This window comes from Platalea leucorodia (assembly GCF_965183815.1).
Source record: "Platalea leucorodia genome assembly, chromosome: 7".
NCBI classification, from domain to species: Eukaryota; Metazoa; Chordata; class Aves; order Pelecaniformes; family Threskiornithidae; genus Platalea; species Platalea leucorodia.
Genome location: NC_138829.1, coordinates 70,232,158 through 70,246,533, shown reverse-complemented (window position 1 = coordinate 70,246,533; position 14,376 = coordinate 70,232,158). Strand labels below are relative to the sequence as shown.

The following is a 14,376-nucleotide window of genomic DNA, read 5'->3' as shown; positions in this document are numbered from 1 at the left end:
CAGGAATCATTAACATTTCTTCATATACAAATGTGAAATATTAAGTCTAGCCAAGGTGAGATTAATTTGCCAGTTTTGGTCTAGTGAACTGTTGCCCTTGCCACAAAAGCCATCGAGGAACTTGGCGCCAGCTCGTTCTTTGTAGTTTTTACCTGTGAAGCCACAGACTGAAATGGCAGGGACTCACCTAACTTCTGCTGCAGTCATTTCGGGGCACCAGGAACTGTCTGCAGAACGAGAAGGAAGGATTCCTCCATTCACTTTGGTCAGGTATATCGTTTCTAAACTGCACCGTGCCTGTTAAATCGTTTCTTTGGTGTCTACAGCTGCTGCCTGCAAGAGCAGAAGTAACAGGGAAGAGAACAGAGCGTTAATGTCAGCATCGCAGGTTTTGTATTGACCCAAAATATTAGATTGAAGGAAAATGCTGAAAATTACAGTAACCAATGACTGCTCTAATGTATACTAGGAATTCAGCCAACTCTTACATTTAAATCTGTGAGATTAAAACAGTGGCTTAAAATCACTTTTGCTCTGCCTGATCTTGAAGATGCAGCAGGTGGCCCTGAATTTGTACTTAATATTTAGTGTTGGCCCAGAAATACAACACAGTTGTTTCTAGCAATACTAGGGCTGCTCCTGGGGGTTGTCACAGGGATGTATTTCTTTGCAAAGATAGTATACAGCTTCTAAGTGATAGACATAAGTTTGAGAAGCAGTATTGAGAATAGCCCTGTCAGGAAAGTCTTGTTTTCCAGATTATATCAAATAACTTTACTTAAGGATGTGTGTATGTATGCATATGTATACACACGCTATATACACACCAAAATAACATGGCACAAGTTTGATTCTAATGTATCTTTAAGCAGTGTACAAAAGGTAATGTTCCTTACATAAGTATTCAGCATTTACCTGCTACATGTCCATGGATATTCATCTAATAAGGGGAATATTCAGTATAAGTGATGCAATGACAAAATTCTGCAGTACCAGATTTTTGCTGTAAACAGAACCATCAAGTTTTATGCCAGCCAAAATCTGCAGTGACAATTTAAAGTTTTAGGTACCAAATCCAGTGATGTTTTGCTGGATTGGGTTGTTTTATCACACATTCTGCAGAAAGGTTAGGGTGTCCAGTAGCCGCAATGGGGAAGGTTCTTGAGTCCCAATTTTAAGTGCTCACAGAGATAGCATCTCTTACCTCTCTCGGTTTGCAGCTAAAATGCTGCAGAAAAGCCTGCATACACCAGTTAGTTCTTAGCAAGGTTTACGAGTGTATAAAGGAAGGGTTTTTCAGCTCCTAGGGCTCAGTTTGGTTGCATGATTACAGGCTTTTTCGTCTGCCTTTAGTAATGCCACCTTTGTAGTACCAAAATACATGACGGAAGGAAGCTGGCAGCACTCCAGCAGCTCCCCATTACTCCTCTTTGCATGGAAAAAGAGGAAGCGGCCACTGCTGCTCTAACATTTGGCATGATAACGTTTCAAAACCAGGATATTCCCTGACCTGCTTACAGGTACTGTGGCAATTCCATCAGTACCCCTTTTTCCCTAGCTGAGGTTGTTTTACCCTATTTGACTACATTAAAAACCACTGGAACAGGCTGCCTGAATAACGAGGGATGATTCAAGAAATGTCAAAGCCCTCTTCAAACCACCAAGAAAACCCGTCTTTGTCCTCCCTCAGGCTTGTGTGTTACAATTATTCAACATTTAATGATGTGTGGGGGTATGAGTTTGCAGGAGGGAGATACAGGATGAAAGTAATTTTTTAAAGGAGAAAATGGGACAAGCCTATGGGGCACTTCAGGTACTGTTTCAATAAAAGAAACTGTGATCTAATTGCTCCATAATTCTTTCTCCAATTCCTCTGAATTAGCCTGTGAGAACTTCTCAGACCTCACAAAACAAACTGAGCTCCCCAAAATTCGGACCTGAGCAACAGCCATCAGACTTTGCTGGTGAGGTCTCTTCTGGCAGAAGATGTGGCACAATCCTGTTTGAGTCACCGATTATTAAAACAGGCACCCTTAAAAAATTCAGTTCAACCTAAATGCAAGCATCCCTAAGACTAATACTCTACAATAAGAATGCTAACCTAGGAAATGCACAAACAATGGCATTACATTATGCACAAAACCAAACTCAGGATTTTCAAAGGTCTTGATTGATACTAAAATTGGTTACATGCTCCAGCTGTTTTTGCGATGTTATCTACTTCAAGGCTGTTGATCTAGACACTTCTGCAAACCTTAATTCACAGGAGAAAAGACAGGTGAAATCTGGCTTTGGTTTTCAGGCTGCAAAATTATCTGGTCCTTTCACACTATTCAGTAGCTTATCTGTTAGAAATTATTACTGGAGATTCAGGAATTTCTAGGGCTGATGATTTCTCACTCTGACGAGGATGCCCATGTCCATTCCCACTTTAAGCAACATGAGTACAAAGGAAGAGATATTCCTAGGGACAAAATCATCATCAGAGTATCCTATGCCATGCTCCAGCTGCTTTTAGTTACCCACAGAGGCTGTAGGGAGCACAAGCATCGGTTATGTATGCTGAGGAGCTCAAGGACTGGTTGGGATCTTGGCTGAGCACCGAAGCGCCTTGGACACCTTCCTTCCCCAGCACTTTATTCGTGTACTGAATGCAGGATGGAAAACGAGGGTCCCATCCACAGAGTTACTCTTGCGATCAACATCCACGGTTTGTGTGTGCCTCTTGCTCACATTAAGCTACTTACTCATGTTACAGTTTTATTATGTTAATCTATGTCATGAAACTCAGGGGTTTAAATCCTTATTTACTCATTCGGTTTGATTCAGTCTCACAAATAAAGGTTCGAAGTGAGTCAGAGCTGGAGTGCTGGTAACGATGAAGTTCCAGGAAATGAAAGGAAAAAATACTGCACGGACTGAAGGGCCCTATAAATACAGTCATCTAGGATGTACCATAACATTTAATATCCCGTAAAATTCACAGACCAGATGTGGAATTTGACATTTCGATTTAAAGAATCACATGTACTGTATGGAGATATGAAGTTCTTTAGCATCAAAGTGCTATTTTTTTCGCAAAAAGTAGAATATATTTTACAGAAAATTGTAGGAGCAGGTGCATAGTGAATCGCTTATTTAGGTGGGATATAAGAGAGCTGCAAGTAGCCCTTAGCTAGAAACGTACACTTTGTTGTTTTTAGCTCTACTTAGTTTTAATTCATCTGCATATATATTAGCTACTTCATGCACAAACATGCAGTTAGGCACACAAGTTTGAGTTTTACCGTTCAACCTGGATACAGAAATGGAAGCACCATGTACTAAACTGGTGGTTGGAAAAACGTTGAAAGTAAATGTCTTCATTTCTAGCCCTGCGCTCTCTCGCACGCCCTGTCCCAATGGGGCAGTGGAACCAAAAGGAGAGAATTCAGTCAAGAAATTTCATTTTACATTCCTGCACTCGGAGCTTGCATTTTTGACACGGTCACCGACCGGAGACTGCAGCAAATCTCACAATTAGTAACAGCTTCCAAACATGATTCAGCTGCTGGGGCAGCCAGAAGGCAGCGTGCTGCAGCCGCACGCCCCGGGTACTGCCGTGCAGGGCCGTTGCCATGGGAATAATGGCTTTGGGGGTAATTCAGGCTATCCAGGGCTTCCCGCATGAGGGACTTCACAGCCGGGAAGCTGTGACTAAATTCTGCTCACATTGAGCATAACATTAAAAAAAAAAAAAAAAAAAAAGGATGTGGATCCCAGAAACCATGGGCCCAGACCTGCCAGGTGCTGCACCCTTTTAATTCCCATTTTCTCTGCAACTTTTTTTCAAAATTTGGCAACGTGCCTAGAAGCGGCAGGAAGCACCTCTCAGGGAGACCACTGGTTGGGGAAAAAAGATAAGCATTTAGCTCGATGGTTCACGTATTTAGTTATTCTTTTATTTAACAGATGTGGAACTTATTCCTTAAAAAAATGTTGTTGTTTTTTTTAAAAAAACAAATATTACAAATTCTGGAAAAGAATGGGAAAAAGATGAGCTAATTTTGGGTAGAACTCGACAGTGAAAAGCCTGTAAATACTCAAAACCTCAAGACATTAATGACAAGAAAAGTTTTGTAGCTTAATTTTTATACCAAACGTTTCTCATGGTTTATGTGCTCACTGTACCTAAAATCTGGTACCGGGTGCGCATACAAAAAATCACTTAACTTTTGTACAGAAACGCAGTCTTCATACATCCCTTTGGACAAATCTTTGCCACAGGTAGCGTGTACGCTTGCAGCTTTAACAGCTGTTAAAACCCTTTTAAAAGTTAGACCACAATAAGAAGTGCTCATTTATTAAGTTATGCAAATTATTTTTGGAAGTTAATAGTCCTGCTGGGGTCAATAGGAATAACGGGATTAAGAGTAGAAAAGAAAACAACATTATAAAAATTGTGAACATTTTTAATTGCAAGATTATTGCTTCACGTAAAAGTTCTCTAAAACCCGGCTCACCTGTAAATGACATGCCTACCACAGAAAATCCCAGCTGGGTGTTTTTTACATCTCTGATGACAATGGTGAATTTTATCTCTGTGTAACTTCACACAGCACGAGAGCCTGGTCTGAAGGCTTGAACACTATGAAGTAAATAAAAATACCAGTTTGACAACTTTTTGAAACGTTAGACATACGAAGTTGACATTAAGCTGCTTTCCTTAGCAAAGGTACTTACTACATTGTATTGGAGATGTAATCCTCAAAACCTCTTTTATAGATGTTATTTTTTATATACCAATCTCTTCAGAGTCTTAGAGAATACATACAAAAACCTTAACTTGGCTACAAGAGCTGGTTACTTTGAAAGCTGTCTTAAGTACTGTGTCCTGCCAGAAAGACGGCATTACCCTTTTCTTTGACAAACTAAACCCCAAGCTGAAAGAAAGGAAAGCTACGTTACCGGCCACGCAAGAACTGTACACATAGTATATTTGGAAAAACATGTTTGGAAGAAGTTTTCAACTTCCAACGCTGATCAAATCACAGGAATTGCCGAATTTAAACTCAACCAGTGTTAGTAACTTAACATATTTTAACAACATACTATATAAAATTTTACAAGAACAAACTTGTGTTGTTTTATTTTTAGTCTGTTTTAAGAAATGAATGTGTAATGCTACCAAGAATGAAACAGTAGCAGAAATAGCTCCGTGCATGAAACTTATGCCCATTTAATAATTAAGAGTGCCTGTAAGTTTATTCCATGCGGATTCCCACGCAGAAGCCTGCGTCGATCTGCGCTTTGACGGCAGCTGAGTAAAGCTGTGCTTCCTCTTCTCTAACTTACAGTTCCCAGAACCCACTGAAACACACCCTCGTCATGTTAAGTAATCCTCAGCTATGAAAATTTTTACAAAGATAAGATTCTTCAAAAGCTCTTGAACCTTTACTGCAAACTCCTTCCCCTGCCCCTCATCTCACCCCCACAATTCCTATTTTTATGAACTCGTTTCTATAATTCTACCAGTGCATCTGTGCAATAAAAACACTGGCAGAGAAAAGAAGTAATAAATCAAAGAGGGAAAACAACTTAGAAAAATATTTGCTGGAACGCATTTTAAGGACATAGGTGATGGATGCGGGGAATGGGAAGAGTAGCACAAACTACCTTTTGATAATCGTGAAAGAAACAGTGATTAGAAATAAAGTTAAATTGAAAAATACTCTGCCAAAAAGCCTGAATTAAGAACATGCTGAGTGCCAGAGAGAGCTCGGAGATACACCACGTGTTACTAAGCTTTTTGCGTTAGACAATTAAATGAAGCAATTAGATTTCAGAAAGTAGCCAATTATTTTAGGGCTGAAACAAAGGCTGGAGGAAATACAGCTGCCTGTGTTTAGAGAATGGAGAAAAAGGACGACAAAGCATTGCACTGGAAACATTCATGACAACCAATTCGTATAAAAGGAATTTTTAATTAAAAGTCTAGAAAACCGCTTTTAACTCAGTAATGAAAATAATCCAATTAAAAAAAACACCAACTTACTATGCGATACATAATTGATATCTTCAAAAATCATAGGAAATGGCAAGTAAGCACTGAAAGGGACTGTGAAGCGACATGGGAAGACAATCCTCCAAAACGAGAATTCTCCCGAGATGACACTTTTTACTCTCAACATGTTTTCATGTGCTGTTTTCTCAAGGCTGTAAGGAAACAAGACTCTCAAGAGACCAGAAGGGAAAGGTTTTAGTAATTCCCCACAGGCAGATACTCTTGCAGAGTATCGTAGAGAATGGGATAAAATGGGTAATTCAGCTACTTGTCCTACACATTCAAAGCTTTAAGCGCGCGCTGACACTTCAGTGCCAGTCTATAGCTCACAGAACACCGAAGCCTCCGTCGATTTAACTTCTGAACACACCACCTAAAAGCCCAAACAGGTTTAGAATAAGCTATGTTTTTATTTAATTAAAAAACAAATACAACCACCTCACCGCAGCATGACCAGCAGAGGAAAAATAAGGAAAACCGTTGTAAGGGCCTTACTCACAGGCGGCCTGTCTCCCAGGTATACGCTGCGCTGCGACTCAATTTTAGGCTCCCGAGGGCTGGCAGAGAATATTTTTTTCTTACACTTCTCTGAGTGACAGCATTCAAATGCTACTCCTGCTAGGAAAGCTATAGCCTTTTTAGCACTTCTGAGAAATTCAGTGACAAAGCTTTTTGCTTTTTACTTTCTTAAATGTTCCAAGAAGGATATCGGTAACGTAATGCCTGTTTAGCACCACTCCTTGCTTTAAAAGCTTCCTTAACATTTATCTTCTCCCAATTACAGATCTCATCATAGACAGCAATCTCATAACATAAAAAAAAAAAGCTCAATTTCTTTTGGTTTTAAGGAAGTATTTTTTAATGAAATGTGCACAAAATTATACAATATAAAACCTTAATTCAAGTTACAAAAAGAGGTATACATTTTAGTCCAAAAGACTTAATTTGAAAAGGAAAGATTGCTAACTGGATGACAACACATTTCCTTACAAATTGCACCCTTTTCCCTTACCCCTCCGCCCAATAAAAAGTTTTTGTTCCCTTTGTTCCATTTGATTTTGTTTTCACATAATCAATTTTTAAATTTGTAATAAAACCAGTTTTTAATTGGCCCTGAGGTACTGCACAGATTGGTGCAGTCTAGGTCATTGCTTTCATATGCAGTAAAACATCCACTATGTACAAATCTTAAAGGAACAAGAGTTTTTTATCTTCTGAGACAGAATATTGCTTGCAGCTGATGAGCATTTGGCTACAACTAACAAGTTGTATTCCTATTGATTCTTAAAATATCCCGGTTACATGCAGCAGGCAGTGTATTTCTTTTCATATTCCAGATAAATGCGTCTTCTGTGAACCTGAACACTTACTACAAGCGGATATGAAAAACATGCTACTGGACAGATTGAACTTGGAACTGTTGCAGAGCTGTTTCACCACAAACATAACTCATCTTGCTAACTTCACTTCTACTCCCCTCTGCTCACAAAGATTGCTTAGAGGCATGAAGGAAGAAAGTCTGAAGTAATCGTTTTCTTTAAATGCTGTAGAATGAAGGCTGTATCTATGAAGCAAGAACATTTTGAGCTAGTCATTTAGCTGAAGTGCAGCATTGTATCTGCTACTGGAAGTCTGGAATTGACCATCGATTCTGACAAGTGTTGGAGCAGGTACTTAGAGAACTGTACCTGCCCGAAGGGCAGGCAAGTGGGAACTTCTGTATTACCCATTGCTCTTCTGCTTGCATACAATCACTGATATTTAATATACTACAATTAGAAAAATACTTGTGAGAATCACTTAAGAAAAAACCTTAATGAAAAGGTAAATTCACATTACAGCAGTTTCCATTAACTACAGTTGAGTATTCAAGCGTCGCCGTCTAAACTAGAAGCACCAACTGCAACAAAAACTTGGAAATCGTCAGTGTCATGACATTTATGTAGAGTAGTGATATATTATATGCTGACACCCGGCCTTCACAGTAATGGCACCATGTAAAAAGAACTTCAAAGGAGCTAAAAGTCATGCAGGTACAGTAGCTAAAAAAAAGCCTCTCCTCTTCAAGTATCTATTTATGTAGTTAGAAGGATGTTTGCAGGAACAAACAATCCTACGCATCAAGCAATAATGATTTCGGAGAACTTTTCCCCCTCGCGTAGGGGATAGTCCCCAGAGGCTTCTACAGCCCTGCATGTCTTGAAGCTTGTGCAATTTTTCCAGTCTTAGCTTAGGCGTGAAGGCCATTTTTTGAAGTCTGTTTCAAATTAAAGCTGAAAACTGAATCTAGTCTCGTTCATAAATCCTCTTTCCTCTGCGAGTTGCTTACAACCACTTTCAAAAAATATAAAGGAATGGGAATGAACTAAAAAATTGCGAAGGACCTGGAAGAGCTATTGGATCTGGAGCGGCCTTTGAAGAGAACAAACTGTGGTGAAAGACAGCTATTCTTCACCTCGTATCACTAGATGAAAGTCAGTACTACGTCTTTGCTCTCAGTAGGCTTTCACACCCCTCCACGAAAAAGAAACCAATTTGTTTTCTAGGTTTTTGTTACAGTACACACTTCTGTTACCCAGAGCACAGATAACTGCAGCTTACTTATGAGGTGAGCTGCAACTGCCAGCAGACATGACCAGACTCTGTGATATAGGTTATGAAAGGATTCCTAGTAAAGAATCTTAAAACATTCATGGCAGTAAAAAGAGGCTGCTGTAAACATCTGTGAGACCCACACAATTTCTTCGATGGTTTCAGAGGAACATTTCCTTCAGGATGATGAAGGCACTTGATATAGAGATTTGATTTCAACTAGTTCATTTTCAACCCAGGCAAATTTTCTGCCAAGAAAAAGCCACCACAATAGTTACTAGCCCTCTTACACTGCAGCCTTAGGGCCTGAGGTTACAATTGTCTTAGTATCCTTTTATGGAGAGCAAATGTATTCGACAAATTATGGCAGATACTATCTTATGCTGCTCAAAAAGAAAACCCAGTACACAGCTAAGAGGCCTACTCCTCCCTCCTTTCACACTACTGTTGTAACAGGCCACAAAAAAAAAAAAAAGTAACCTCCCCATGAAATTTTGAATTACAGTTGCCTCGGAAGTGTCCCATGAATGTATTTTCAGAGAAGATACATCTGAAAAGTACCTGCAGTAAAGCAAATCTTGTTTTCAGGTGGGTGGTAGAACAAAGGTGTGGGAATTTCTACAGAATAGAGTTTAGGTCTTCTAAAAGTTAAAATCTCTTAAAGGAAGCATCAAACTACAAAGCATTACCTCAAAGGAATTTTTTTTTATGTTCATCTTCATCTGACCACAGATCAACCTATTAAGGCACATAAATTACCAGCAGAATAAGCAACAGAACCAATGATATTGATTTTGGTTCAGAAGAGTAGAAGGCACTTGTAGTTTTTTCATTCATATTCCTGGGACATGGAAGTGTTTTTTACATTGATTTCACCTGGTTCCAGTGTTCAGCAGCAAGAGCTTCTGTTCGACTCTGTCTGCCACCAAATTCAAATTACAGCCCCGAAGAGCTTTTATTAAGTCAGTCACCTTTGCATCTTTTCCCTTCCATTTCTGCCACTCTCGAAGTGACTGAACCAACTGTTCTCTCAAATTAAATGGATTGGCTGCCACTATTCTGTCCATTTTCACTTCAGAAATGCCAAGTTTTCGCATCAGCATTTTCCAGTCTCTCCCGACGTTTTCACATATGACTTCAAAAGCTGCCTCCTGCAGACCTGAAATAGCATAAATACATCAAGTTAATGGTGGCTTTACTAAGAAATATGAGACAATTTTTAATTTTTTTTTTTTTTAACAAAATGCTACCACTCTTGCTGCATCAGACATACTGAAGGTCATACTGTGTCTGAAAAGCTGCTGGATATACTTGGAATCCCAAGTACACAGCAGGATTTCCAAGTGACCATTTGATAAAAAAAAAGGGAAGAAATTTTCACTCCGGAAAGCCATTTGCAGCATATGCTGCCCTCACAGTACGTTTCCAGGATACAGCGCAGTCCCATGCAGCAGTTAGTAGCATAAACACCCTTAGCAATGGGCTCAGCTACAGCAGGCAGCTGAGGGCAGCCGTGCTGATTGCTGTAGGCATACCCACAGCTAGAGAATGCGTACAGATGTACTGGGGTTTCTTGGAGGGGGGGATTAGAAAAATAATACACCTACGTTTTTCATGCACATCTAGTTGATCATCAGGAGCATTAGCTTCTCGTTCCTCTACGAACCGCTTTAGCTGTGAGACCAAATCTTCTCTTTTAATGCTCTCAAGCAAGGCTTCAAGAAACGACACGTTGTCGCTTGCAATCAGCTGCTGCTCGATAAGGATGTTGAAGAGCTCCGCGCCATTCTGGACAGTCTCGAGTTTCCTTTTCCCAATTTTCTCTCGGCAGAGAAACTTCAGGGAAGAAAGCTCTGTGTCCGACAAACTCGAGGAGAAAGAGTGCAGCAGGGTCAAAAACGGATCCATGGTGCCGAGGCCTACACCGCAACCACCACCAGGCCCGGGGCGAGAGACAGGCCGCGCGGAAAGGCTGGCGGAGTCCCGTTCCCGCCCGCCGGGGGCGGATTTGCGTTCTTGTTTTCACAGAGTGACTTCTCGGGAGGCCAGAGAGCGCGGGGAGACGAGACGAGACCCGGCCCGGCCCGGCCCGGCCCCGGCGATGGCGGAGCGCTGGCGGCAGCCCTGCCCGGAAGTCACGTGACGGCGGCGGCGGCGGCGGCGGCGGGTTCCTCCCCTCCCGCCCGCCCGCCCTAAGATGGCGGCCGCGCAGACAGCCCTGTCACGGCTGGCTGCCGCCCTCGCTGCCCGTTAGACTGGTTTTAGGAACGGCGCAGTGTTCAAAAAACCCTGGGAGGCGAACGGGCTTGTTTTGTGATGCCGAATACAAAACGTGTGTGGGAGCCGAGCTCGGCGCGGCCGGTCTCCTGCTGCAGGAGGAGCAGGGCCGGGGCCCGGCGCCTCAGCCGTGGCCGAGCCCTAAGGTGGGGGAACTGTAGGTTCCCCGTTTAATACAGAATTATTGTGTTCTTGTGAGCACATAGACCTACAAGGGTTACTTTCTGGGTTTTTTTTGCGAAAGGGGAAAAGGAGGGCAGTACAAGGATGAAAGGACTCGCTTGACAAAGAGCAAGAAAGGGCACCTCAGAGCCCCGCTCCCACAGACACCATTCCTGCTGTGTCCCTCCCTGGCAGCTGCCCGGGAAAGCGGCCTCTGCCCTCCCTGCGCAGCCTCCGCCGCCCCTGGAGACCCCTCACCTTTCACTGGAAACACGGGGCTTGCAGCCTGGGCTTTCTTCCTCGCAAAGATTAATTGTGACATAAAGTAACTCCCGACCTTTAAAAGGGAAGAATTAGGCAAATGTTAAGTCCTTCTATTTTAAAGGCAATTTTTATACAAGGTGAAAGGTTGTCAGCTTTTCTTAAATGGGAAAGTTCGAGTTCATCCCGTTGTTTTGTAGGTCCCCAAAGTTCAGAAAAACCGCAATAGTTTTTCTTCAGAGCAGGTGTAGGTAGTTCAGCGATTTCCTTGTTCCTTCTGTGAACACTGGGATGTTGATTCCCCCAGCTACTCCGTTGCTAAATTGTTTCCAGTACAGCCTTTAATTTATTGTTCTTGCAACACACAAATAGACCTATGGTCCTTGTCATAAAAAGATTGCCATCTCAGATACACGAGCTTAAGCGTTGCCATTTTCTGCATCTCCTTCTCCAGTCTCACATTCCAACGGGAGGAACAACTCCTACTCCCAAAACATTTCTAAAACTCCCACAGGCGCAAGCCCTCCTTAGATAAAACCGCCAGATTTTCAGCATCCCGTCCCAGTCTGTTACACAGAGCCGGTCTTACACGTGATGAAGAAAGCCAATATATGGAACCGGCTACACGCATGAAGCCCATCTGTGCATCCACAGCGGTGGGCACAAGGATAGAAGAAAACATATATTTCATACTGAATACAAGATTTGTTTCCCATATAATCCTCCCAGGTTATATGAACATTGGGCAACCTCGTCTCCTCCAAGTTAGCATTCCCTTAAAATCATTTCCTTCGCTATAGCATTAGCAATATTTTCTTTGATTTTTAACCGGATAATCCCAAAATTCACAATAAATTTGGGACTTCCATCAGCCTCTGTTTTTTTTTTTCCCCCCTTCCTTATGTTCCTCATCCAGGAAAGGTGACAGGTCATCTAATCATGCCAGCCTTAAAAAGCAGCTAATGTGCATATCACTCCCAGTCTCTCAGATGAAATATAAAAACCTGTTTAAAAGACATATTTTTGTGTAGTCCCTGAATGCTGCAAATTGGAGGGAATTAACCTGCGGCAGGGTTTCATGGTAAAGTAAATAGTGAGAGGAACTGGCACTAAGAATTTGAGCTGGGATGCGATGTTCCTGCATTGAGAGGTGAATTTTCTTTCTGCAGCCCTGAATATACTTTGTACTGAAGGAGAGAACATTACTGAAGGAGAGAACATTAATAAAAAGGATAGTGTGATGCCAAGGAGAAATATATTTGCAGCGTCTGGATTACTTCAGAAAGCAGATGTAAATCCTAGTAACGATATAAGAAGTATAAAATCCATTTAAATAAAATCTCATTTTAATTTTGCCAAGGAAGATGACTCTACAAAACAAGAGGAACCAAATCACATGGTGCATAGGTTGTGCCTGGTGATGGCAGCTGGCCAAATTCAGAGATGAGTCTGTGTGAAGAGAGTCTAAATCAGCGAAATTTATACTTTTATTCTCTATCCCTTGACGTGCAATTGAAAGCAACATCAACTGAGGTTTTAATAGGTTCATAGGAACTTGGCAGCCAGATTCAGCACTGATGTACGAGGAGGTGTGAAAGCGATTCCATACATCAGTGTGATTCTAAGGGAGTCTAAAAGATACAAATCATCGTTTAATTAATAAAATAAATCATCACTTAAATGCTTTTAAACTCACTCCTAGTGCCTGGCATAGTGATTTAGTAGTCCCTTTTATTATGTCTGAATCTGACCCGTTAACTCTAACTTTGACACATTCACAGATGAAAATACCCAAGCAACTTGCTTTCCTCCAGTTATTTTCTTTGAAAGCAGTTCACGGGGCTTTAGCAAAGAAAGTATTATGCCAAGGTCAACAGATCATAACCGCTCCACATCAGAATAAAACTTAATAGAAATGATTTATTAGGCCAGCTCAGATTTCAGTGGAAGTTTCCCAGAAATTTAAGGGCTATGAATGATCCAGTTCCTAACCAAATAATTCAGAGGTTTCTCGAGGCAAGACGATTCCTTGCAAAATACTGCAGAGGGAGCTCGAAGCCTGGGAGTGTTTCAAAGTGAGCTTTTTGACTTCATGGTCTTGGCTGCAGGAGCAGGGCAAAGAGAGCAAATAAAAAGTTGATTTCTGCCACGTTACGTCAGGACATTCAGGCAACAAGCACCCGTTTAGAGGCCGTGGACACGCAACGGCGAAGCGTGTGGCTGCCCTTCGCGGGGCCTGTGCACCGTCACGTCGCGTGAATCAACGTGGGGCGGCTGAAAGGTTGCTTGGGAGGGTTCATGACTTATTAAACAGCTGCTTTAAAAAGCGGTATATTAAGCCACATGCCCTGAATAGTAAACGTTTTGGTAAAATGCATGTGGCTCTACTGAACCACAGGTGACTGAGAAGATTTTGCATGGAAACTTTGGAAGATGCTTTGTGCTTTCCAGCCGAGGCAAGCTAGACTTCTGGCTGGCCCCTCTTTGCTCTCGCATCGTACTCCGATCTGCTGTGGGGCTGTGGAAATGTCTGACAGTTTCTACGGGCGCTGCAATCCCTCTGACGTAATCTGATTCGCTATTAGTGCTCATTAATAAGTGTACGAGTTGCTGAGTCCACCTTTGCTGACTGTATTACTGTCAAGCAACTTACTCTTGCTATGACAAAGAGCTTTCTGTAAAAACTAATAGCTTGCCTTCTCGTTTCAGCCAGCCCCTCTTCTCTAACAAGGGATGTGCTTGCAGCATGCTGTTGACACACCAGAACCAGTTTTCATCTACCTATTTCAGACGCTGGTTGCAACATAGCTACTTCAGCACAGTACATGGCATGCTCAAATCAGAGATAGTAATGCAGATACTCAAAGAAATCGCTCTCCTTTCTGAGGCCCACAGTGCGGGCTGCACGCACCAGTAGAGTTTCCAGTGTTAACACATGTATTTTTCTTTTTTGCCTTTGTTCTGAGCTACATACCCGCTGCTTCATACCTACTTTGCTTACCTTTGGTATGTTTACAGCTTAAATCACTGCTGTTAGTTCA

At 41.8% G+C, this 14,376-nt stretch overlaps 1 protein-coding gene across 2 annotated transcripts; it reads right to left on the bottom strand.

Annotated features, from left to right (window-relative positions):
* Positions 1-279: 279 nt before the first annotated feature.
* Positions 280-10,766, bottom strand: FADD (Fas associated via death domain). Of its 2 annotated transcripts, XR_014228858.1 has the most exons (3): positions 10,243-10,766; positions 9,325-9,794; positions 280-333 (listed from the first exon to the last, which is right to left on the bottom strand). XR_014228858.1 is itself a non-coding variant. In XM_082318157.1 (2 exons), exons 1-2 carry the CDS (start codon positions 10,541-10,543, stop codon positions 9,508-9,510), a joined length of 588 nt encoding a protein of 195 aa, XP_082174283.1. In that variant the 5' UTR covers positions 10,544-10,766; the 3' UTR covers positions 6,919-9,507. The 2 variants fall into 2 exon arrangements, 1 of the variants encoding a protein (XP_082174283.1); XM_082318157.1 differs by lacking the exon at positions 280-333 and having other exon boundaries at positions 6,919-9,794.
* Positions 10,767-14,376: the final 3,610 nt, after the last annotated feature.